Genomic DNA, 24,617 nt, shown 5'->3' on the forward strand with positions numbered 1-24,617 from the left:
GGAAGAGGGACAGCTGAACTGCCAGCAATGGATAACCTGCAGGGGGGCTGCCACACAGGGAACTTAGGGGAGCTGAGAGTGGGGCTGCCGGCCCACCCTGGTTCCAAGCCCCCACCAGGGAGCTCAAAGGGGCTGCTCTTCCTGCAAGCAGTGGACAAAGCAGGCAGCTGCCAAATGACGTTATAAGGGAGCATTGCACAACTTTAAACAAGCATGTTCCCTAATTGATCAGCAAGGTAACAATGGAACAACGTTAACCGGGATGATTTTAAGTGAGGAGTTCCTGTATTATTTAATTTCTGTTGCCGTAGTGTCTAGGAGCCTTGGTCATGGACCGGGACCCCACGTGCTAGGTGCTGTACAAACACAGCACAAAAAGTCAGTCCCTGCCTCCAGTAACTTCCAATCTGAGATTTCCAGCTCTCATACCTCCAGCGTACCTCCAGTCCTCTGCCGTTAGAGCCCCTGTCTGGCAGGGACCCGCCAGGAGGATTTGGGAGTGGCGGGGGGTGCGGTGCGGTGCAGCAGCAAGGGGATATCATTAGAGTGTCTAGATTTGCTTTTTATGAGAACATATGTCACCTTGAGAACTCAGACGCTGCCTTGGTATCACCACGGTTCAGACACAGGCCATCCTCTCCCCTCCAGCCAGTCCAGTTTTCAGTATTTGTGTAACTTCACACACAGATTGAAATGAACCTTTAAAAATGATTCAAGTGTGGAGGCTGAGCCCAAATCCTTCCCTGGGGAGCCCTCTGCCCCTGCCCCATCCCGCACAGGGCAGAGGGACTTTGTCAGCATCACAGCTGGGCACTGAGCCCCAGATCGTCCACGATGTCTCGGTGCCTAATTCCCAGTGGGACTTGGGTAACTAAATAACTTTGAGGATCTGGCTGTTAACCCCAGACTGTGATTCTCTTCCCAAAGCAGGCTGTGCAGGCCCCAACCTGGGAACTGTGTCTAAGCTGGAGTGAAGGGATCCCAAGGGAGAGAGAGGAATCCCAGATGCCCCGGGCATGGGCAATTGATGCTGAACTCCCCCCGAGCCATTCAGGGTCAATAACCCTCCTAAAGCAGAGACTACGGGGGGAGAGGATGAAATAGATGGAAACACACCCCGGGAGCGTTCTCTGGTGGGACCCTAGCCCCGAGAGCCACAGCCTGAGGCTGGGCTGGGGGGCCTCCTGGCTGCCCCTACTGGAGACTGTAGAGGCTGGGGTCTGTGTCACAGCTGAGGAATTGTGAGGCTCCACCCCTTGCTGCAGAAGAGCGCTTGGCAGCTAAGCTCTTGTATCGCAGCTCAGGGCCAGGCTCTCAGCTTGGGTAAATCAGCACAGCTCCAAGGGCTGCGGACGTCATGTGAAGAAGTCCATCAGCCAGGCGTAACTGCCTCGGTGCTGTCTGTCTGAGGCTGCGGGTCGCCTGAGACAGTAGCCCTGAGAGGGGCACCCAGCCGCATTCATCCCAATGGGGAGTTGACTTTGAAACTTGAGGAGGGCCATTGCATGCCAACAGTGGCAGCTGCTTGTGGCTCATCGTTTTAACAAGAACATCCATCGAACGTGCTTCTCCTACAGTCCCAACCTGCCTCCTGCTTTTCCCAACCTCCCATTGCTCCCACTTCCACCCTAGCCCAGCAGCGCCGTCCGGTGGGGTTAGCACACAATCCCCCAGGACAGTGACAACGGGGAAGGCTGGGGTAGCGGAAAATACGCTGCCTTTAACATCAGGTAGCCCCCAAGGCCGGACGGCACCATTGCGATCCTCACGTCTGACTTCAGAGACCTGCCCCACGATGCTTCCGAGAGCAGAGCCGTTAGAAACACCTCCAGTCTCGACGTAAAACCGGTCCGGGCTGGAGAACGCCCCCCCCGGCAGGGCTGGGTAGAGGCGTGGTGACACCGCCCAAGCCCTGGGCCTGGCCACAGGATGCCCGTCCCAGCCGGGGGGGGGACACGGGGGCACCAGGAGCTGGGCCTGGCCACGGGCTGCCCGTCCCGGCCGGGGGGGGGGACACGGGGGCACCAGGAGCTGGGCCTGGCCACGGGCTGCCCGTCCCGTCGTGCGGGGGGGATGCGGGGGCCCCGGGAGCTGGGCCCGTCTCGGCCGGGGGGGTGGACGCGGGGGCACCAGGAGCTGGGCCTGGCCACGGGCTGCCCGTCCCGTCGGGGGGGGGACGCGGGGGCCCCGGGAGCTGGCTCGGCCACGGGCTGCCCGTCCCGTCGGGGGGGGGACGCGGGGGCTCCGGGAGCTGGGCCCGTCCCGTCGGGGGAGGGGGGACGCGGGGGCCCCGGGAGCTGGGCCCGTCCCGTCGTGCGGGGGGGACGCGGGGGCCCCGGGAGCTGGGCCCGTCCCGTCGTGCGGGGGGGACGCGGGGGCCCCGGGAGCTGGGCCCGTGCCGTCGGGGGGGGACGCGGGGGCCCCGGGAGCTGGGCCCGTCCCGTCGGGGGAGGGGGGACGCGGGGGCCCCGGGAGCTGGGCCCGGCGCAGGGGCGGGAGGCGCCGGGCACGTGGCGCTGGCTCTGCCCGCAGCAGCCCGGGCAGCTGCCTGAACGGCCATAGAGCGCGGGCTCCGCCAGGGAGCAGAGCGGCCCCGAGCCATAGAGCGGCGCTGGGCGGGCTAGAGGGGCTGCGGACTAACCATAGAGCGCGGGCTCCGCCAGGGAGCAGAGCGGCCCCGAGCCATAGAGCGGCGCTGGGCGGGCTAGAGGGGATGCGGACTAACCATAGAGCGCGGGCTCCGCCAGGGAGCAGAGCGGCCCCGAGCCATAGAGCGGCGCTGGGCGGGCTAGAGGGGCTGCGGACTAACCATAGAGCGCGGGCTCCGCCAGGGAGCAGAGCGGCCCCGAGCCATAGAGCGGCGCTGGGCGGGCTAGAGGGGCTGCGGATTAACCATAGAGCGCGGGCTCCGCCAGGGAGCAGAGCGGCCCCGAGCCATAGAGCGGCGCTGGGCGGGCTAGAGGGGCTGCGGACTAACCATAGAGCGCGGGCTCCGCCAGGGAGCAGAGCGGCTCCGAGCCATAGAGCGGCGCTGGGCGGGCTAGAGGGGCTGCGGATTAACTATAGAGCGCGGGCTCCGCCAGGGAGCAGAGCGGCCCCGAGCCATAGAGCGGCGCTGGGCGGGCTAGAGGGGCCGCCTCGGACCCCAGAGCTGAGCCGCCGCGGGGGGCTGAGGGGCCCGCGCCCGCCGCTGGCCGCCTGGGATCCGAGGTTGGTTGGCGGTCGGGGCCCCGCTGCGTCTCGCGGGCATCGCAGAGAGCGCGGGCCGAGTCCGACCCGCGGCAGCGCGAGACCCGGGGGCGAGCAGAGCCCCGGGGCGTTGCCATGGGGACGGGGGAGCGGTCAGGTGAGGGGGCGCCTGGGGCGTTGCCATGGGGACGGGAGGCGCGCTCAGGTGAGGGGGCGCCCGGGGCGTTGCCATGGGGACGGGAGGCGCGCTCAGGTGAGGGGGCGCCCGGGGCGTTGCCATGGGGACGGGAGGCGCGCTCAGGTGAGGGGGCGCCCGGGGCGTTGCCATGGGGACGGGAGGCGCGCTCAGGTGAGGGGGCGCCCGGGGCGTTGCCATGGGGACGGGAGGCGCGCTCAGGTGAGGGGGCGCCCGGGGCGTTGCCATGGGGACGGGAGGCGCGCTCAGGTGAGGGGGCGCCTGGGGCGTTGCCATGGGGACGGGGGAGCGCTCAGGTGAGGGGGCGGCTGGGGCGTTGCCATGGGGACGGGGGAGCGCTCAGGTGAGGGGGCGGCTGGGGCGTTGCCATGGGGACGGGAGGCGCGCTCAGGTGAGGGGGTGCCTGGGGCGTTGCCATGGGGACGGGAGGCGCGCTCAGGTGAGGGGGTGCCTGGGGCGTTGCCATGGGGACGGGAGGCGCGCTCAGGTGAGGGGGCGCCTGGGGCGTTGCCATGGGGACGGGGGAGTGGTCAGGTGAGGGGGTGCCTGGGGCGTTGCCATGGGGACGGGGGAGCGGTCAGGTGAGGGGGTGCTTGGGCCGTTGCCATGGGGACGGGAGGCGCGCTCAGGTGAGGGGGCGCCTGGGGCGTTGCCATGGGGACAGGGGAGCGCTCAGGTGAGGGGGCGCCTGGGGCGTTGCCATGGGGACGGGGGAGCGGTCAGGTGAGGGGGTGCTTGGGCCGTTGCCATGGGGACGGGAGGCGCGCTCAGGTGAGGGGGCGCCTGGGGCGTTGCCATGGGGACAGGGGAGCGCTCAGGTGAGGGGGCGCCTGGGGCGTTGCCATGGGGACGGGGGAGCGCTCAGGTGAGGGGGCGCCTGGGGCGTTGCCATGGGGACGGGGCGCAGGCAGGGACAGGGCTCCAGCTGATCACTCGGAGTCGCCCTGGCTCTCCTAGCAATGCGCTGTCGTGGAGCCATCCAGGCCGTACCCCATGTGCAGCGCCTCCCCGGGGCGCTGTCATGGCGGTTGCCTGGCCCAGTTCTGTATCCCCCCAGGGCCCCACCACTGGGTCATCTTGGAGATTCTGCCCACGCCAGCCCAGCTCCAGGGGCACCAAGGGCGACAACTGCAGGGGTTGAGCCCCCGCCCTGCTCCACGGGGTGCCGTGAGATTAGCCACTACAGGCACCCTAGACATGTGCGGTGAAACCCCGCAACGAGGCGGGTGGTAGAGCCAGCACGCAGCGGAAGTGTCACCGCACTGATCAGCCATGTGGCTGCAGAGACCTGGCCCAGTGCATACCCTGCAAAGTGGGGATTGCCCAGAGCAGATGCTAGGTCAGAGGAAAGAACTGTATTTTGCTTGGAGCTGAAGTTCAGAATAATTCTGATTAAATTGGAATGCAGCGTGTTATGTCCAGGTGAAGTCAGTGTGGTCACTGCAGATGGCAAACAGCAGTTCAGGGAATGCACCTGATGCTTCTTAGAATCATAGAATATCAGGGTTGGAAGGGACCCCAGAAGGTCATCTAGTCCAACTCCCTGCTCAAAGCAGGACCGATCCCCAATTAAATCATCCCAGCCAGGGCTTTGTCAAGCCTGACCTTAAAAACTTCTAAGGAAGGAGATTCTACCACCTCCCTAGGTAACGCATTCCAGTGTTTCACCACCCTCCTAGTGAAAAAGTTTTTCCTAATATCCAACCTAAACCTCCCCCACTGCAACTTGAGACTATTACTCCTTGTCCTGTCCTCTTCTACCACTGAGAATAGTCTAGAACCATCCTCTCTGGAACCACCTCTCAGGTAGTTGAAAGCAGCTATCAAATCCCCCCTCATTCTTCTCTTCCGCAGACTAAACAATCCCAGCTCCCTCAGCCTCTCCTCATAACTCATGTGTTCCAGACCCCTAATCATTTTTGTTGCTCTTCGCTGGACTCTTTCCAATTTATCCACATCCTGCTTGTAGTGTGGGGCCCAAAACTGGACACAGTACTCCAGATGAGGCCTCACCAATGTCGAATAGAGGGGGACGATCACGTCCCTCGATCTGCTCGCTATGCCCCTACTTATACAATAGACTCATAGACTTTAAGGCCAGAGGGGACTATCATGATCATCTGCTCTGACCTGAACATTGCAGGCCGCAGAACCTCGCCCACCCACTCTTGTAATAGACCCCTAACCTCTGGCTGAGTTACTGATGTCCTCACATCATGATTTAAAGACTTCAAGTTACAGAGAATCCACCATTTATACTAGTTTATACCTGCAAGTGTCCTGGGCCCCATGCTGCAGAGGAAGGTGAAAACCCCCCAGGGTCTCTGCCAGTCTAACCTAGGGGAAAATTCCTTCCTGACACCAAATACTCAGAGCATGTGGGCAAGACCCGCCAGCCAGACACGTGGGAGAGAATTCTCAGTAGTAACTCAGCCCTTGCCAGCTAGTGTCCCGTCACTGGCTGTTGGAGATATTTGCTGCTAGCAGTTGCAGATCGGCTCCATGCCATTGTAGGCAGTCTCGTCATATTGTCCCCTCCATAAACTGACCAAGCTCAGTCTTGAAGGCAGTTCCATTTTTTGCTCTCACTGCTCCCCTTGGGAGTCTGCTCCAGAACTTCACTCCTCTGATGGTCAGAAACCTTCGCCTGATTTCAAGCCTAAACTTACTGATGCCCAGTTAGAATCCATTTATTCTTATGTCCACAATGGCGCTTAACTTAAATAACTCCTCTTCCTCCCTGGTTTTTCTGTATCATTGGTGAAATATTCTGTACTTTTAACTCCATTGTGTTACTGGTTCAAGTAGCATTGTTGTGGGTATGTGTAACTGGCCAAGATGGTGCTCTGCAGCAGGGTGTGAGCATCCCTATAACACTTCAGTACAGATCAGGGCCTCCCTGGGATATGGGGTGTCTGATTCCAAGCACCTCACGCCTGCTCTGCAGAGTTTGCCACCAGTGGGAGGCAACACAAAGCAGCTTGTAACATCTTTACATAGGGGGAAATGTTGTTGGACTAGTAGAGGGTGTCTTGTTGGAGGAAGATGGAAAATCCCCTTCACACAAAACCCATCGCTGTTTGTGCTAGGAGAACGCAGGAGTCTTTCAAAACCCTGTCCGAGTGCCACAGAACCCACTGGAGCCAGTAAGGCAGAAACCATGCAATTAGGTCCCTTAGTCCTTGCCACCATTCTCACCTGATTGACATTCCTGCACCAATGGGGCTGGCTTAAGGCACTCCAGGGCCCTCAGCCCATCTCCTCCTGGGAGCCCCTCATATACAAGAAGGCCTGGTCCAAGCCCGTCAGCAGGAGCCTGCTCAGCCCTGGTGGTGGTGGTGAGGCCCACAGTTCCCTCCCCAGCACGCATCAGCGACTCCTCCCCCTTCTGGAGGCTGTCTGCAGGCTCAGGCAGACATTTGGACCAGTTACACTCTTCATGTTTTCAAGTTTTTCTTCACAGCAGTGAGGGCTAGGAACACAATTTAAAAAACCAGCCATACACACAAACAACTAGTCATGATTCTGATGCCAGCGTGTGACTCCAGGAACCAGACCCTGAGGCAAGGGCCTGTACTGCCTATGCCTTAATCCAGCCCTGCTCGCAGAGTGTAGGTGTGCAACACAACCCAGGCCTCCTCCTGCCCCCTTCCCACGCAGTTTGTACCAGGAAGGCACAGGCTGTGGAGATTCTCGGAGCGGGGGAGCCAGCAGCCTTGCAGCGCTCACACACTCTGCGGGGTGAGGAAGAGGCAGGAAGCTTCCGAAGGGAACAACTCAAAGCAAGCCTGCCCAACCCCAGTCCTTGATCCCAGGAACCCGTTCCCCTGCTACACCAGCCACTCTCCCCTGTGCCCCAGGAGCAGACTTCAGTGATTAGCTCCCCATCCTTGGAGCCCGTTGTGTGCTGAAGGGGGGCCAGTTCATGGCTGTTTGTCTCTGGTGTAAGGGATCATTGGGAACATTTGGTTCGTTTACAGGATGTTCAGTGAGGCCGAAAGCTGCTCTGGACCCACAGGCAGCCCCAGCCTGCCGTGCCAGGGAGTCTCCTAGCTGCTGCTCAGGGAGCTGGGGTGCTCTGCTTTCTGCTGTTCCCACGCTGCACTGTAACGCCCAGCTGCAGCCATGCGACGGAGGGGCCGCTTCAATGCACGCAAGAAACGCACAGAACGGCGCCACTACTACGACCTGCCCAAGGAGACTGCGAGAGCAGCCAAGGCTCTCGCAGGTACGGCCTGGTCCCTTGCTCGGAGCCAGGCACGGGGCGGGACACAGGAAAGGCACTTGCTTGCTGCTTTGGAAAGGGTGACACCCCCCAGTGCAGAGCAATCAATGGTGCCTCATCCTGCTGGGCACGCTTGTCCCTTGTGGGCTTCATTGGGAGTTGAGGTACTTGGTACCCCAGAGGGCCAGGCTTGGGCAGGCTGTGCCCAGTTAGCGGCAATGCTTCAGAGAACATGGGAGCCTCATGCTCTGTGTGATTTCTGCTGGGTCTGACGTGCCATGCCCCACCTCTGTTTGTGCATGTGCAGGTACTCCTCCAGCACCAGGGTGTCCCGGGGCTGGGTGGGAAGCCACTGGAGCTGTGCAGGGTGTGTCCCAGAGCTCCCAGTGCAGGCATGGAAAATGCTGTTAAGCTGGAGCTGAGCTTGAGAGCGCGCATCAGTAATCCAGGGTGAAATCCACCCCAGCATGATGCCGTTCTCCCCACACCAGGTACTACAAACCCATGCCTGAAATCCAAGCATGCTAATGTAGGGACACCCAGAGAGCCTTAACTCTGTCCCGGAGTGGAGCCATGCAGTAATCATGGGCTATGATTAACACGATCCACTTTGTGCTCTGGACTAGATGAAACTGACCTGGGTGAGACCTCGTGGCCAGAGCACTGGCCTGGGACTTGGGAGATGTAGCATCTGTTCCCAGCTCTGCCTTGGGCAAGTCATCTCCCTCTGCCTTCGTTTCTGCAATCTAGGAAAGGCGCTTTGAGCTCTGGGTTGGAAAGTGTCAATAAAAGCTAGGTAGGATCAGGAGTTTTTTCTCCTGGGGTCTCTCCATGCACGCACACACGTACCTACAGTTATTCCTGCACACGGGGGCCAGGATCCATGGGACTCGTGTGACTCAGCCCCAGCAGTTGGGGAGCTGGCATCTCAGGAGCTCATTCCTGACTCTGTCCCTACAGCAGCTGCAGAGCAGCCCGTCAAAGAGGAGCCGTTGGAGGAGGCGTACGCCACGTGCTGGCTGCCTCTGCCCAGGGAGGCGAAGGTGGAGCAGGGCTGTGAGTGCACGAGGTGTGAGGAGAGCTTCCACCAGCGGCTGAGCTTCTCCTGCCCCAACAGCTTCATGCTGCACCAGTGCCTGCACAGCCGGGAGACGCTGCAGAAGCCCTACGCCTGCCCGCACTGTGGCTGCACCTTCAGCTACAAGACCAGCCTGGGGGTGCACCTGCGTGCCCACACGGGCGAGCGCCCCTTCATGTGCCCCTCCTGCAGGAAGAGCTTCAAGAGCAAGACCTACCTGGCGGTGCACCGGCGCGTTCACGCCCGCGTGCGGCCCTACGCGTGTGCCCAGTGCAGCAAGCGCTTCCTGCAGAAGCAAGACCTGACGGTCCACCAGCGCGTGCACAGCCAGGAGAGCCCCTTCCCCTGCTCCGAGTGCGGCCGGCGCTTCCGCTACACGTCGAGCCTGGCCGTCCATCAGCACACGCACACCGGCGAGCGCCCCTTCCCCTGCTCCGAGTGCGGCCGGCATTTTAAGTACAAGACCAACCTGCTGATCCACCAGCGCAGGCATACCGGCGAGCGCCCCTACCCCTGCCCGCAGTGCAGCAAGAGCTTCACCTGCAGCACCAACCTCATCATGCACCAGATCACCCACGACAGGCAGCAGGAGGGGCCACGGGAGCCGCCGGCAGCCAGGCGGCGAGAGAGGGAGAGAGCCCACACGGCCGACCAGCCCTTCGTGTGTGCCGAGTGCGGCAAAGGATTCAAGAAGCATGGCTTCCTTATCATCCACCAGCGGACCCATTGCCCAGCGCCTGCTGGGACTAGCACAGAGCAGGCCGCTGGGCCAGGGAAAGCCACGTGCCCCCCTCCACACCTAGCCCTCACTCTCAACAGGGAGTTGCTTGGAGCACAAGGCACCGAGGGAGCATCTGGCCAAGGGACTTGCTAGCCACAAGTGAAAGGCCACAGGGGTGGGCTGGGCATGCCTGCTGTGTGCTCTACTGCAGGCTGGTGTGGCTGGGCCCAGCCCCTCCCTGAGCCTTGGGCATTGTGCCCCACACTGACTTCAGTGTGCTCTGAAATAAACCATTCCCCATATCCCAGCCTAACTGGCATTGTGTGTTAGCCTCTGGCCGCCAGAGGACATGACACAGCCCAGACCCGGCCCCACGCCAACTCATGCTGACAACTGACCCTACATAAGTACTCAGTAGGGCTGCCAGGCATCCGGGTTTCGACTGGAACGCCCGGTCAAAAAGGAGCCCTGGCGGCTCCAGTCAGCACCGCTGACTGGCCTGTTAAACGTCCGGCTGGCGGCGAAGTGGGGCTAAGGCAGGCTCCCTGCCTTCCCTGGCTCTGCGTGGCTCCCAGAAGCGGCCAGCATGTTCCTGTGGCCCCTAGGCACAGGGGTAGCCAGGGAGGCTCTGCGCACTGCCCCCACCGCGAACGCCAGCTCCGCAGCTCCCATTGGTTGGCTGCTTCTGGGAGCTGCACAGAGCCGGGGCAGGCAGGGAACCTACCTTAGCCCCACTGCACCGCTGACTGGGAGCTGCCTGAGGTAAGCGCCACACAGCTGGAGCCCACACTCTGAACCCCCTCCTGCACCCTAACTCCCTCCCAGAGCCCACACCCCAACTCCCAGCCCCCTCCTGGAGTCCACACCCCCTCCTACAGCTGCTGCCCCAGCCTGAGCTCCCTCCCACACCCAAACTCCCTCCTGGACCCCTCACATCCTCCCACACCCCAACCCCACCCTGAGCCCCCTCCTGCACCCAAACTCCCTCCTGGAGCCCGCAACCCCTCCTGCACCTCAGCCCCCTGCCCTGAGCCTGCTCCCACATTCAGAACCCCTTCGCTCCAGCCCAGAGCCCCCTCCTACACCCCAAACCTCTCATCTCCAGCCCCACCACAGAGCCCTCACCCCCACCCCCTGCCCCAGCCCGGTGAAAGTGAGTGAGGGTGGGGGAGAGTGAGCAATGGAGGGGGGATGGAGTGAGTGGGGGTAGGGCCTCAGAGATGGGGCAGGGGGTGGGGCAAGGGTGTTTGGTTTTGTGTGATTAGAAAGTTGGCAACCCTAGTACTCAAGGCAGCTGGGCAGCCCCTGATCCCCTCCTACACAGGGTGAGCTACTGCCTCAGTGCCTCCTGGTTGGAGGTCTCTGCTTGCCCCTTCCTGAATGCCCGGGTGGGCGAGTACCAATGGGAGGTGGCAGCAGCTCATTGGCACAGGGGGCGGTAGGAGGTGGGGTTAATCAAGAAGCAAGAAACCCATGAGTGGGAGCCAAGGCAAAACATACTGGGGGTGGGGAGGAGAAAGGCCTGCGGGGCGGGCTCCCTGCAAGGGGGTGCATGGTAGCCGTTCCACTGCGGGGGAGAGCCCTCCCAGGATCAAAGGGGTGGGCACGAGTTGTTCCAGCCCCACGCTGAACCCGGGCAGCCGGGACCGTGGTGCTGCCTTGGCCGCTGTTCCCGGCCAGGCGTGGGTTTCCCCTGCCTGTTGTATTGCCAGGAGCTGCCCTGCCTGCCCTCTGCAGGTCCCGGTATGGGCATGGTGGCCCGTCCCGTCCCCATGAAGCCTGGCGAGGGCGACTGACTTCCGAATGCCCTGCCCTGCCCCTTCCCCCGAGGCCCCGCCCTGCCAGTGGGGAACTGACCTGGCCAAAGCTGGGTGGGAAGGGCTGACACCGGAGGAAGTGGTGTCACCGCAGCCCCACCTGCATGTCCTGCAGCCTCAGCAGCTGAGGCTCCAACCTCCCCATGACGCCCTCCCAAGGTCTGCAGGGCCTTTCCCCAGTGAAAGAGCCTTACACAATAATATTCTGAGCCTCTATTAACAATCACCAAAACCAGAAAGCACACACTAAGCCTACAATGCTCCCCACTCCCAAGAAGATGGACAATCTTCCTGCTGGCCAGTCGGGATCAGGTCATCTGGGGGACTCCAGCTTCCGCACGGTGTGGTTGGCAGGGTGTTGAGGTCTGGCAGCTCTGATCTTGGGGCTGGGTCCTGGAGTCGGTTCCCAAAGAACTTCCCTTTGGACCCCAGTTTATATAGTGCAACTTGAGTCCTGCTTAGCTGTATCTTCACCTATCATTTTACTAAATTATTACTAAACAATTCTCTAACCCATCCTAACGTATTGTAAAACAATTCTTTAACCAATCAGAGCCCACCACCTTAATTGATTTACACCCAGCAAAATTAGTGATGTAACAGAAACAATCAAAGAACCCGACAGAGACCAGACAGATAAACCGTGGAGAAGTGGGGACCATAAAGACACAACAATAGAAGTCAAGATTTCACACCCACGACTGTTGGTAAGTGATTTCTTGCCAGACAGATTCAACCAACCAAGGTCCGCGGTAACCAGTGAAGCTGTTTCTTTCTCTGGTGGTGGTGGGTGCCGTTAGCACAGGATCGCTTTCAACGGCCCAGTATTACCTGGGTTTAATGCAATTTAGGTGGCACATGAGGATGTAAAGGATTCTTAGCACGTGGTGCTGCTGTCCTAATGTGGCTGCAGAGAAAGGCCTCAGACTATACGGGTCTGTCTGTCCGTCCATCTGCTGTCTTTTGTCAGACTCCCAGGTGAGCCCCGACTGCCTCCCACAGTCCTTTGTTCCCGAGCTGGGGAGATGCAGAGCAGGGGGTCAGGGGGTCCAGATCTCTCTGGTCAAGGGTTGCTGGATGTGAAAGTCCCAGCTACTGAGTTCACCATGATCTTCTCAACAGCTCCGTCGATAAGGGGCCTAAGGCCCAAGGCAGGTAGGTGCCATTCGCACCTGTGTCTTAGCCTGCCCAGAGAGCAGACAGACCTTTCCCACCCCCCAGGTAACAAGGCAGCATGTAGGGGAAACTGAGGCACACCAGGCTTCATGAAAATATTACAAAGAATTCCCACATCCAGCCCAGCCCAGCGGGGCAGATCTCAGCCCTGGGGCAGCCTCTGTCGACAGCCTGGCCTGAGCAGGGCTGTTCTGTTGCTGCTCAGCTCTGAGCAGCCCCTGGTGTGGGTCCAGCTGCCCAGAGTCCTGGGAACAGCCCCACCTCCCTGCTGCACTTCGGATTTTGTCCTCCTTGGCCAGACCAGCCCTGCCTGGGGTAACGAGTGGCAGCTGGGCACGTCAGAGCCACCCCAGCACAGGGGCTCCTCAGTGGCTGCCTGGACTCTTGACAGCTGCCCCCACCCAGGAATCATTAACAAGCCCCTGGATCGCCCTTAACCCAGCGCAGGGGGAGCCCAGCCCCTGCCCCTTGGAGGCTGAGAGCAGCTGGGGCCCAGGCCCAGCCCAGGCCTGGCAGGATGGGGAGGGGCTGCCTCCTTCTCCTCCTTGGGCTCCTGCTGCAGCTCCAGGCTTCCTGTGCCGGGCAGGCTAGGGGGGGTAGGTGAGTTCACGGCTGCCTCTCCCCATGCTCCCAGCCAATGTGCCGGGCTCCCCTGTGCCCCAGCTAGGAGCAAACAAAGGGGGAGATGCAGGTGCCTCCTCTTTCCCCTCCTGGCCTGGCCTAGGGGATGCCCCAGCAGAGGTGCTGTCTGTAGCAAAGGTGGGGTTCTGGGTGCTGCCCTCCCCCCCCCCCCCGACTGGCTCCAGGTCTGCTGGGTGATGACCACGCTGGGGTGGCCCCATGTGGAGGTGCGGCGCCCCCCGGGTGGCAGAACTCAAGAGCAGCTGTTCGCCGGGGGCTCCTCTGTTAGCCACAGAGGTCAAAGCTGCGAGCAGAGAAGATGAGGCCCCAGGGGCCGGCACTGCCAGGGACGTGCCCAGGGACTTGCACCTGGCCAGCTGAGCCAGAGCAGAGCTGACTGCCCCTCCAGCATCGCCAGTCAATTGCTCCAATGGGGGTGACCCTCTGGCTGCCCAACCCCCTTGTATTCTAGGGTCCAGCACACACCCCTGGCTGGCAGCATCTGGCCTCACCCCTCACACCTGGGCTACAAGCGCTGAGATGCCAGCAGGGACTGGCACCCCCACAGAGGGGGCCACCGCACCAGGTATGGCCCAACTCAGCTGCAGGGCCCAGTTCAGCCCTGGCCCCTCAATCACTCTTCCAACCCCCTGCCCTGCCCTGGTCTGCCAGTGCCCCTCACTCCCGAGCCACGGCCCCCCGCTAGCCCAGCCCTGCCCCCCACCAGCTCTGCCAGTGCCCCTCACTCCCAACCCGCAGCCCCTGCTCTGCCGGTGCTGGGTCACTCCTCCTGCCCTGGGTACCTGCTGTCCAGGTTCCTCCTGGGTCGGAGTCTCAGCTCAGGTTTTCTCACTCGGGAGGGGGGCTGTTCCCCCAGATGTGCCCAGCTGTGGCAGGGGGCAGCCCTGCCCCCCTTGGAGCACCTGCGTGTCCTGGGCTGGGCACCTCTCCTGCCGCTGCACCCTGGGCTTCTATCTCAGCTGGACCATGGGCTGTGTGCCAGGTAAGGGGGCTGCTCCCCTGGGCCTGGGGGAAGGGGGGTCCCATGCCCCGGTCCCCTGCCATTGCTGCATGGGGGTACCTGCCCCCTCACCCTTAGGGCTCTGTCTCTCTCTACTTTGCCCCCAGGCCTGCCGGGCCCTGGCAATGCCTGGTGAGGGGGAGGGGCCAGGGCTGGCGCTGGCTGCCTGTGTCCCTCTCACCCCATAGCCAGGATGCTGCTGGCGAGGCTGGCCCCACAGCTTGGTGGGGGGAGGGGAGGTCCCTGTGTCACACGCTGCCATGTGGCCCCCGCCTTGCTGGGCTGAGCCCTCTGCTCCCACTGGGGCTCCAGTTTCCGTTCTGCCTGTGACTCCCCCCCCCCCCCATGTCCCACACTGACCCCCATTTGGGCCCCTGCTGGCAGAGGGGGGCTCTGGGACAAGGGAGCAGCTGCCTGACTGGAGCCCCCTGTGATGGAGTGGGACTGTTCTTAATGTTTCCTCTGAATAGTGTGGGGGTGCCTCAGTTTCCCCTATGCAGTTCTTAAGTATCTAGGGGGTGGGATAAGGGTGTATGATCGTTGCAGAGCTCTAGAGGGCAGGTGTGTGCAGGGGTCTGGACACAGAGAATGGCTGACACCCTGTTTCCTGGCCACTGATGGCCTGGGCCCTTCCCCCCTACAAGGTGAGAGCTAAAGGGTTGGAGAACAAAGGAATCAGGTGACCTCCTGGCCCCGGAAAGGGACAAAGCCCAGAGGAGGAGGGGCTGGAGGGAGTTTCAGTTTGGGGCTGGCTGGGACATGGAGTGAAGGGCAGACGTGGTTGTCTGGCTCATGGCCCCCCAAAATGGACCCAGCTGAGGGGTCCCGTTCTCTGCACCTGTATCCTGTGTTTTAGACCATGTTCCTGTCTAACAAACCTCTGTTTTACTGGCTGGCTGAGAGTCCCGTCTGACTGCGGAGCTGGGGGGCAGGACCCTCTGGCTTCCCCAGGACCCCGCCTGGGCGGACTCGCTGTGGGAAGCGCCGGGAGGGGCAGAGGAGGCTGAATGCTCCGAGGTCAGACCCAGGAAGGTGGAGCCGGGTGAGCTGTGTGTCCTGCAGACAGGCTGCTCCCCGAGAGGAGACTGCCCCAGAGTCCTGCCTGGCTTCGTAGGGAGCAGTTCCGGAGCATCCCCCGGGGACCCCGTGACACCCCCTCGGGCTGGTGCTGAGGGTGCAGCATGGGCTGGGGCAGTGGGGGGGCAGGTTCTCTGGGGTGGGGGTGGCTGGGCTGGAGGAGAGGGGGAGCGTATAGTATGTGGGGGAAGGGAGGGGTCCTTGCACCTGGGCTCCGTTCAGGGCAGGGATGGAGTCTGGCTGTGAGACCCCTGTGGGCAGCCCCTGGCCCTACCAGCTCTGAGACCCCTTGGCCCGTCTTTCCCCTGCCTCCTGCATGTTTGAAGCCAGGATGTTCCCAGGGTGCCTCTCCCTGCGGGCCCCCGGCCCGGGCCCCCCAGGCCCCCTGCCACCTGCAGACCTGCTCAGGATCGTTGCCCAGCTGGAGAGCCTGGTATGGGTGGGGGGCCCGGCTGACACCCGCTGGTGGGCAGTGGGTGCTGAGAGTGGGGCCCTGCTGATGACCTGAGGGTGGGGGGTGGGCCCTGCTGACCCCTGGGTAGATGAGCTGCGGTGGGAAGGGTAACTCCTTGGGGAGCAGCTGGCACCCCCTCCCTTCAGCCCTACCCATCTGCATCCCAATGCACTGCCTCAGCCCGGAGCCCCCTCCTGCACCCTGAACTCATCCCTGGCCCCACCCCAGAGCCTGCAGCCCCAGCTGGAGCCCTCAGCCAGCCTGGTGGGGAGAGGGAGCAACAGAGGGAGGGGGAAGGGGCAGGGGCAGGGTGTTCGGTTTTGTGCCAGTAGAAAGTTGGCAACCCGACCCTGAGGGCTCCCTGCCCACAACCTGGGCCCTGGCTCTGGGCTCCTCTGCCAGGCCCCAGGCATGTGCATAGGGGAGGGGGGTCCAAGGCAGGCCTGGCCCAGGAGCCCCCTCTCTGCCCTACGGGGCCGTGCTCTGTGCAGCCCCCTGGCTCTGGTTTCTCTTCTCAGCTGCCCGGGCAGGGCCGGGGGACTCCTCACACCAGCCCCTCACCCAGCGCTCTGTCTGCCCCCAGTTCCAGCGTATCCTGGGGCAACTGGACGCCTATCTGTCCTTGTCCATCCTGGACCTGCAGTGAGTGCCGGGGCTGGTCGGAAGGGGACTGGACCTTGCCAGAGCGGGGTACGGGTAAGCTGGGAAGGGCTGTCGGGGATGGTGGGAACGGGGCGCTGGGTTTGCAGGCGGTTGTGCCCGGGGAGTCCTGCTCGCCCGGGGCGCTGCCTGCCCTGGGCACTGACCGGAGACGTGGGTCCCCCCCAGGCCACACAGCCAGGCAATGACCGTCCTGCACAGCTTCTCGGCGCTCTCGTCCGTCCTGGCCCGGCAGGTGGACGGGGCCATCGTGGGGTTCTGGGTGCGGTGCCAGGCCAGCAACCCCGCCTGCAGCTTCCTGCAGGACGCCATCTCCTATCAGAGGGAGCAGGGGGGGCTCTCCTGGGCGGGGCCCGGGGCAGGAAGGGGGGGCCGATCCCTGCCCCCAAAGAGATGTGCCTGGGGAGTGAGGGACCCAAATCCCCGCTCCGCTCCCTCCTCTCCCTGCAGCCTGGGACAGGAGGGACCCAGCTGTGCCCCCACACAGCCCCCCCCCCCAATCTCCCCACGCCAGAGGGAGCGTCTCTCGGCCAGCCTCACACCGGAAGCTTATGGAGCGTCTGGACCCAGCCTGGGCCGTTCTCCGGGCCCTCGGCCTGGCCAGTCTCACCCCATCCAGCTGGGTCTGTCCCCGTCCCCATAGGCCCAGGCTGCTCCCTGTCCCAGCCCAGCCCCCTCCATCCATGAGGGGGAAAGGAGTCCAGGAGAGCTGGCTGTATTTTAAAGAATCCTTATTGAGGTTACAGGGACAAACCATCCCGATGTGTAGAAAGAATAGTAAATATGGCAGGCTACCAGCTTGGCTTCACAGTGAAATCCTTGCAGCTCTTAAATACAAAAAAGAAGCTTACAAGAAGTGGAAGATTGGACAAATGACCAGAGATGAGTATAAAAATATTGTTCGGGCATGCAGGAGTGAAATCAGGAAGGCCAAATCACACCTGGAGTTGCAGCTAGCAAGAGATGTTAAGAGTAACAAGAAGGGTTTCTTCAGATATGTTAGCAACAAGAAGAAAGTCAAGGAAAGTGTGGGCCCCTTACTGAAGGAGGGAGGCAACCTAGTGACAGAGGATGTGGAAAAAGCTAATGTACTCAATGCTTTTTTTGCCTCTGTCTTCACGAACAAGGTCAGCTCCCAGACTGCTGCACTGGGCAGCACAGCATAAGGAGGAGGTGACCAGCCCTCTGTGGAGAAAGAAGTGGTTCGGGACTATTTAGAAAAGCTGGACATGCACAAGTCCATGGGGCCGGACGCGTTGCATCCGAGAGTGCTAAAGCAGTTGGCGGATGTGATTGCAGAGCCATTGGCCGTTATCTTTGAAAACTCATGGCGATACGGGAAAGTCCCAGACGACTGGAAAAAGGCTAATGGAGTGCCCATCTTTAAAAAAGGGAAGAAGGAGGATCCTGGGAACTACAGGCCAGTCAGCTTCACCTCAGTCCCTGGAAAAATCATGGAGCAAGTCCTCAAGGAATCAATTCTGAAGCACTTAGAGGAGAGGAAAGTGATCAGGAACAGTCAGCATGGATTCACCAAGGGCAAGTCATGCCTGACTAACCTAATTGCCTTCTATGATGAGATAAGTGGCTCTGTGGATGAGGGGAAAGCAGTGGGTGTGTTTTTCCTTGACTTTAGCAAAGCTTTTGACACGGTCTCCCACAGTATTCTTGCCAGCAAGTTAAAGAAGTATGGGCTGGATGAATGGACTAGAAGGTAGATAGAAAGCTGGCTAGATTGTCGGGCTCAATGGGTAGTGATCAATGGCTCCATGTCTAGTTGGCAGCCGGTATCAAGTGGAGTGCCCCAAGGGTCGGTCCTGGGGCTGGTTTTGTTCAATATCTTCATAAATGATCTGGAGGATGGTGTGGATTGCACCCTCAGCAAGTTTGCAGATGACACTAAACTGGGAGGAGAGGTAGATACAGTGGAGGGTAGGGATAGGATACAGAGGGCCCTAGACAAATGAAAGGATTGGGCCAAAAGAAATCTGATGAGGTTCAACAAGGAGAAGTGCAGAGTCCTGCACTTAGGACGGAAGAATCCCATGCACCGCTACAGACTAGGGACCGAATGGCTCGGCAGCAGTTGTGCAGAGAAGGACCTAGGGGTGACAGTGGACGAGAAGCTGGATATGAGTCAACAGTGTGCCCTTGTTGCCAAGAAGGCCAATGGCATTTTGGGCTGTATAAGTAGGGGCATTGCCAGCAGATTGAGGTACGTGATTGTTCCCCTCTATTGGACATTGGTGAGGCCTCATTTGGAGTACTGTGTCCAGCTTTGGGCCCCACACTACAAGAAGGATGTGGAAAAATTGGAGAGAGTCCAGCGGAGGGCAACAAAAATGATTAGGGGGCTGGAACACATGACTTATGAGGAGAGGCTGAGGGAACTGGGATTGTTTAGCTTGTGGAAGAGAAGAATGAGGGGGGATTTGATAGCTGCTTTCAGCTACCTGAAAGGGGGTTCCAAAGAGGACTAGACTGTTCTCAGTGGTAGCTGATGACAGAACGAGGAATAATGGTCTCAAGTTGCAGTGGGGGAGGTTTAGGTTGGATATTAGGAAAAACTTTTTCACTAGGAGGGTGGTGAAACACTGGAATGCGTTACCTAGGGAGGTGGTAGAATCTCCTTCCTTAGAAGTTTGTAAGGTCAGGCTTGACATAGCCCTGGCTGGGATGATTTAGTTGGGGGTTGGTCCTACTTTGAGCAGGGGGTTGGACTAGATGACCTCCTGAGGTCCCTTCCAACCCTGATATTCTATGATTCTATCCAGCCGATCCTGTATCCCCTCCCCCCTTTGTCTTCAGTCCCAGGGCCACTGGAGCCCCCTCTCTCTTCTGTCCTTTGTCCCCCCTTCCCCCTCCCCCTCCCCGGAACCAGCTGATCAAGTCACAACCAGCTGATCAGGTCACTCGGCCCCTCTCTCCTCAGCCTTTTGTCCTCTCACTGGCCAGAACCGGCTGCTCCCTGTCACCAGTTGCTGGGTCCCCCATCTCCAGGCCATTGTCGGGGGTCCTGGCTGCTCTTTGAGGTCACACCTGGTCCCCTGCAACAGCAAACCCCCCTCCCACCCCCTCTTTACCCACACAGCACACAGGGAAACTGAGGGGCGCACAGCTCTCATACAAAGCATCAAGAAAATTCCCCACTTTACGGCAGGCTCTGACCGGGGTGGTGGTGGTGGCTGGTACGGAGCTGGGCAGGGTGTCTCTGGAGGAGCTCAGGCCAGGTTGGGGGGTGTCTCAGGCTGGGCATGGGTGAGAGGTGGCTGTGATGGGGCCAGGAGGTCTCGGGTGGGGGGGGACTCTGACCAGGCTGTGTTCTCTCTCTCTCTCTCTCTCTTTCTCCCTCCTGCCCCTGCCCCCCCCGGGCCTGAATGTCTGTGAGCTGCAGCCCTGCAACCCCGTCTCCATAGCCTGCATGTTCCAGGACGGGACATGGCATGGGCCGGGCCTGCACAGGTGGGGCAGGAGGCTCCATGGGGCCGGCTGTGGGGTGGAGGGGGCTGGGTGGGGGAGGGGAAGGCTTTCAGCAGGGGTGGGAAGATGGCACTTGCCCCCCCAGTGGCCCAAGCCCCGCCAAGGGCCAGGGTGCCAGGGGCTGGGCAGGGAGCAGCTTGCAGAGCTCAGCACCCAGGAAACTCCTCCTGTGCGGTCGGGTCGCCCCGGAAAGCAGCTTCCCTGTGCTCCCCCCGAGCTGCCCTGCCCGGCCCAGCGGCTCCAGGCTGATCTGCTACGGGAATGGGCAGCATGAGCCAGGCTGCCCCCAGGCCGGAGCCCTGTTGACCCGGGCAGCAACACGCCCAGCATCCTCACAGCCCCCCGCACAGTGTCCCTAGCGCCTAGGGTTACCATACGCCCGCATTTTCCCGGACACGTCCGGCTTTTGGGTTCTTAAATCGCCGTCCAGGAGGAATTTTTAAATATTTGAAAACGTCCAGGATTTTGCCGCCATTATTTTTCCCCAGAGAAGAGTTGATCATTCGAGAAGGAGAGTGAACAGTGATCACTTGAGACCGTGCCCGCTTTTCCCCTCGGCTGCCAGCGCGTGCGCCACGAAACAGCTGTTTAGCGTGACTGGGAGGGAGAGGGAGGAGGGGGAACGCGGCACGCTCAGGGGAGGAGGCGGGGCTGGGGCAGGGATTTGGGGAAGGGGTCCAATAGAGCGGGGGCGGAGTTGGGGCAGGGGGCACAAGCAAATCCCCCCCCGGGTGTGTCCTCTTTTTTTTTTTTAAATGTTCAAATATGGAAACCCTACTAGTGCCAGGCTGGGGGGATGGGGTACGGGCAGGGTGCAGGGGGTGCTGCCCTGGTGCTGTGGTCTTGGTCCCAGCGCCAGGCTGTCCCCAGCTGTGCCCCCTGCACAGACCCGAGGCTGCGTGCCAAGGCCGGGCTGTGTCCGGGGAGCAGCCAGGGCCTTACCTGGCCTGCAGACATCTCACTGTGTCTCTGCCTGCAGCCTGCGGCAGCGGGTTCTGGCTGCAGGATGGCGTCTGTGCCGGGTGAGCCCTGGGGTCCCACGGGAGGCTGCTCGCCGCCGGGGGAGCGCCCATGCCCTGGGAGCAGCGCGTGTGCGTTCACTGGGGCCGTGCAGCTGAGGGCATCGGCTCCTGGCTGAGCCCCTCATCGGGGGAGCCGGTGCCACCCCGGGGCCTCAGTTCTCCCTGTATATGGGGCAGTGGGTGGGTTACCCTTGGGTTTGGGGGGCTCACACCAGCCTGCATGGCCCACGGGGCTGGAGGGGGGGTACGGTGCGGGGTCTCTACTTGGGCCCGGGCCCAGGGCAGCGCATGGTGCTGGGGGGCAGCCCTACGGCGGGCGCCGGCCCTGACAGCTCTGCTGACAGCTCTCTTCCTGCTGCCGCTGGTCGGGGGGTCCTGCGCGGGGAGCGGCCTGCTGCTGGCCTGGGGTAAGGCGGCTGCCGTGCAAACACCCCCTGATGCAGGGGCAGACAGGTGCCCCTCCCTCCCCACCTGTGCGGGGGGAGCCAGGGCTGTGGGTCGGGAGTGAGGGGCACCGGCAGAGCTGTAGGGGGGACAAGCCAGGACCCTGCTTGGGGGGATGGAATTGGCCCCCCCTCCCCCAGCAGTAGCTGAATTGGCACCGGTCCCTCCCCCCACCCGCCAAGCGCTGGGAGAGCGGCTGGCTCTGGTGTGGAGCAGCCACTAGAGGGCACCAGCCCCTAGGCCAAGGCGCAGCCTGACTCCTGTCCTGGGGTGAGGCTGCCCCCCCCCGCCACCTTGCTCAGAGCATGGGGGTGTGGGGGGGGAGAGACTTGGGCGTGGGGGTGCAGGGTGGCGTCGGGGGTTGGGGGGTACTTGGGGGCAGAGCCCGAGTGGGGGGCTGTCCTTGGGGGTGATTGGGGCAGGGTAGGGGGCATGTGGGTGGGGGTGCAGGGCCCTGGGGGCTGAGCACTTCGGACTGGCTGGCGCCGTTGCTCCAGGGGTGCGGTGCCCTGTGCTGACACCACCGTTGGCCCGGGGCCACGGGCTGGGGCAGATTCTCCTGCCCCTGCCCTCCTCAGGCCGCCCCCCCGCTCTGTGGTGGGAGGGCCCCCAGAGGTGGCTGGGGTCTCTGGCCTGGGCCTGGGAAGGCTGGGGGATGGATGGGGTTCATGGCGGGGGCAGCTGGCCTGGTAACCCCCTTCTCCTCTCAGGAGAGCCAGGGCCCCGGCACAGAGCCCCAGCCTGGCAGAGCCGGTCGTGCCGCCCTTCCAGCCCCAGCAGCTGAGCCTGCCCCGGGTGCGCCCCCGCGGCCCCTGGAGGAGGTGGAGATCCCAGAGCTCAGCCTGGGGAGCTGGGTACATCCCTGCTGCGGGGACAGGCTGAGCCTGGTGAGTGCGGGTGGGGTGAGCCCTGGGCAGGGGCCTGGCACCAGCTCTGGCACTGGGGAGCCCTGTGCTGAGTCAGCACCACCCCCCTGGGGCAGGCGTGGGGGGGGGAGTCTGGGCTCGGGGGAAGCTCCCCTGCCCCAGTGCCTGGAGCAATGGGGCAGGGGCCTGCTCAGGGCAGGGCCTGATGCCTCCTTCTGTTGTGGCTGCAGGGTGCTGGGCGGGTGCCAGCTGCCGGGAGCTGCATGAAGACGTTCCGGAGCTCACCTGGCTCGGCCCCTCGGCCAGGGGGTGGCCAGAGCAGCCTGGTATTTGTCAGCAACGAGGAGTGGGGCCAGCGGAACTGCTGAGGGGTGGGCGGGGGCACTGCCCTGCGCCTAGCCCCGTGCCTGGCCCGTGAGGAGACGGCGCCATTCGAACACAGACCCTCAGCCCTGCCCTGGGCAGGACTACCCTGAGCTGGGAGGGGCTGCCACGTGGGTGTGCTGATTGTCTGGCGGGGTGTGATGTAATGTGGGGGTGTCCCAGCCGCTGGCGGAGATATGCCCCATAGCAGCTGCCCCACAAGGCATCCCAGCCCCTTGGCCAGGTTCCTCTTGCCAGGGCCGGAGCTTGGGGGGATGGGGCCATGGGCGGGGCATGCTGGGGGCGGGGGAGGGATGGCATGGATGGGGTTGTGGGCTGGGGACCCACCCAGGAGGGGCACCCTGCGGGGGGCTGGTGGGGATGGGGACGTGGGCTGGGACCCTCCACTCTGCTGGGGCACTGGGGGCTTCTGAATTTTTATTTAAATTTTCTTAATAAATCAAGTGGCAGCTGCCCTGCGGGTGCTGTGGCAGCTGTGTGCCCTGGTGGGGTCACCTGTATCGAGTGAGGGGCAGGGGCTGGCCTGGCCCCGTAACACAGGGCTTGGGCAGGGCCGTGGCTGTCAGGCTGGGGCCTATTCTGGCAGCGGTGGGATCACCGAGAGCTTGGAGTGTTCCCCTGCGGGCACCCCCTGGGGCTGGCAGCTGCTGCTGAGCAGAGGCCACTGATTGCTGGTGCCCAGCCAGCTCTGGGCCTGGTCGGGACGGGGGCTGCCCCCATCCCTCGGTGGGCATCCATGAGCTGTGGGCAGGGCTCCTCGTCCCCAAGGACACTGCCTCCCTGGGCTGAATCCTCCAGGCCTCCCTGGGGTCAGGGCGGCCATGGGGGGCTGCGCTCCAGAGACTTAGCACGTGGCGGGGCAGCAGGCTCCTGCTGAGAGGGGTTGTGGGGCTGGGCCGCAGGGCCCCTGCTTTCCCAGTGCTGGACGCGGCAGGGCCATGCCCTGGGAGTGGCCCGGCTGGCTCAGCCACGGGGTCGCTGGAACTCGGGGTCCTGTCTCTGCTGGTGCCAGACACCGTGGCTGCAGCCCTGCCCCAAGGTGCGTTGTCGTTGGGGGAGGCGCCTGGCCGGGAGCAGCTCCAGCTCGCAGCAGAGCGAGGGGGCCGGGCGAGGGGCTGGGGGGGCCCTCCGGGTAGACAGGGCCAGCTGCTGCTGGGGGAGTGGGGCTGGCCCAGCCCCCGGGCTCAAGGCTGAACCAGCCCTGTTGCAATGGGAGCAAAGGCCCCATGTGTTCCTGGGGAGGGGACAAACCAGGGCCAAAGGGCTGGGGCCGTGAGGGATTCTAGGCTGGTACCAGGCGGGGGCTCAGACTAGCTGTTGGAACGGTCCCTGCTGCCCTGAAGCTCTAGGGAGGGGCCCCCTGACGCCTGCAGGCCGTTTGCACCTGGGTCGCTCCTCACGGTCCCTGGCAGAGCTGGGAGGTCCCGGCTCCCCACCCGGGCCAGAGTGGGCCTTACGGGGTGTCTCCACAGCTCTGCCCAATCAGAAATGCCCTCCAGAGAGGTTCCTCACTGGGGCCATGGACCTGCTGGGCACCCAGAGACCCCTGCCCCCCGCCATGCCTGAGCCGCGTCTGATCACTCTCACCCTGGCCCCTAGGGTAGGCCGGGGGGGCCCCCTCCCTCCTTGGCAGGGTGGGATTTGGGTGGGGAGCTCTGAGCTGGGCTGGGCCATGCGTGGGGGCTCATTCCCTCCTGTCAGCTCAGCTGTCTGCATCCCCCTCTGCTGGGACCCTAGCGGCTGGTACCTGCAGCCCCACTCCCACCAGGCCTGGGCAAGGGGATGCCCCCAGCCCTGCTGGCACCCATGTTGACACTGGAGGGGTCAGCCAGCCCCCTCTTTAAATCCAGCTTGGTGCCTGGGGCGGGGGGTCCGTTGGCCAGACGCACATGGCTGGGCTCAGCCCAGGGGTACCGGGGGGAAATGCCCTGGCCTGTGATGTGCCGGAGGTCGACCTGGCTGCACTAATGGTCCCTGCTGCCTTCGAGTCAATGAGCAGCTGACTCTATTGTTGGCAGCAACACAAACGCCCAGCCCTTCTTGCATCTTGCTAAGCCCCTGGCCTCAGCAACTTCCTGCGGCAGAGAGTTCCCCAGGCTAATCAGTGTATGAAAATGTTCCTTTTTTTCAGTTGTGAGTTTCCCACTGTGTAGTGTCCCTGCGTGTCCCCTTGTTGGTGTGTTCGG

General features: G+C 62.5%; 2 protein-coding genes across 8 annotated transcripts in view; both read left to right on the plus strand.

Moving 5' to 3' along the window:
• LOC311516864 (uncharacterized protein) overlaps nt 1–22,693 on the plus strand; it is a 35,126-nt gene extending 12,433 nt beyond the window's left edge. The window contains exons 1-5 of one of the 4 annotated variants that reach the window (XM_084621232.1): nt 10,640–11,933; nt 13,496–13,609; nt 13,901–14,026; nt 16,159–16,271; nt 22,278–22,693. In XM_084621232.1, the coding sequence (XP_084477358.1) occupies nt 13,564–13,609; nt 13,901–14,026; nt 16,159–16,271; nt 22,278–22,415 (423 nt within the window). In that variant the 5' untranslated portion in view covers nt 10,640–11,933; nt 13,496–13,563 and the 3' untranslated portion in view covers nt 22,416–22,693. Of the gene's footprint in view, nt 1–10,639; nt 11,934–13,495; nt 13,610–13,900; nt 14,027–14,441; nt 14,689–14,710; nt 15,062–16,158; nt 16,272–17,362; nt 17,775–22,277 lie in introns of those variants that run through there. The other 3 variants (XR_014710519.1, XR_014710520.1, XR_014710518.1) reach the window with 3 other exon arrangements.
• On the plus strand, nt 3,069–9,711 carry LOC311516863 (uncharacterized protein). Of its 4 annotated transcripts, none has more exons than XM_084621228.1 (3): nt 3,069–3,210; nt 7,366–7,613; nt 8,571–9,711. In XM_084621228.1, the coding sequence occupies exons 2-3, from the start codon at nt 7,511–7,513 to the stop codon at nt 9,560–9,562; spliced, it is 1,095 nt and encodes a 364-aa protein (XP_084477354.1). In that variant the 5' UTR covers nt 3,069–3,210; nt 7,366–7,510; the 3' UTR covers nt 9,563–9,711. The 4 variants fall into 4 exon arrangements, with proteins under 4 accessions (XP_084477354.1, XP_084477355.1, XP_084477356.1 ...); XM_084621229.1 differs by having other exon boundaries at nt 3,207–3,346; XM_084621230.1 differs by lacking the exon at nt 3,069–3,210 and adding an exon at nt 4,077–4,108.
• Nucleotides 22,694–24,617: the final 1,924 nt, after the last annotated feature.

This window comes from Lepidochelys olivacea (assembly GCF_965140295.1).
Source record: "Lepidochelys olivacea isolate rLepOli2 genome assembly, chromosome: 2".
NCBI classification, from domain to species: domain Eukaryota; kingdom Metazoa; phylum Chordata; order Testudines; family Cheloniidae; genus Lepidochelys; species Lepidochelys olivacea.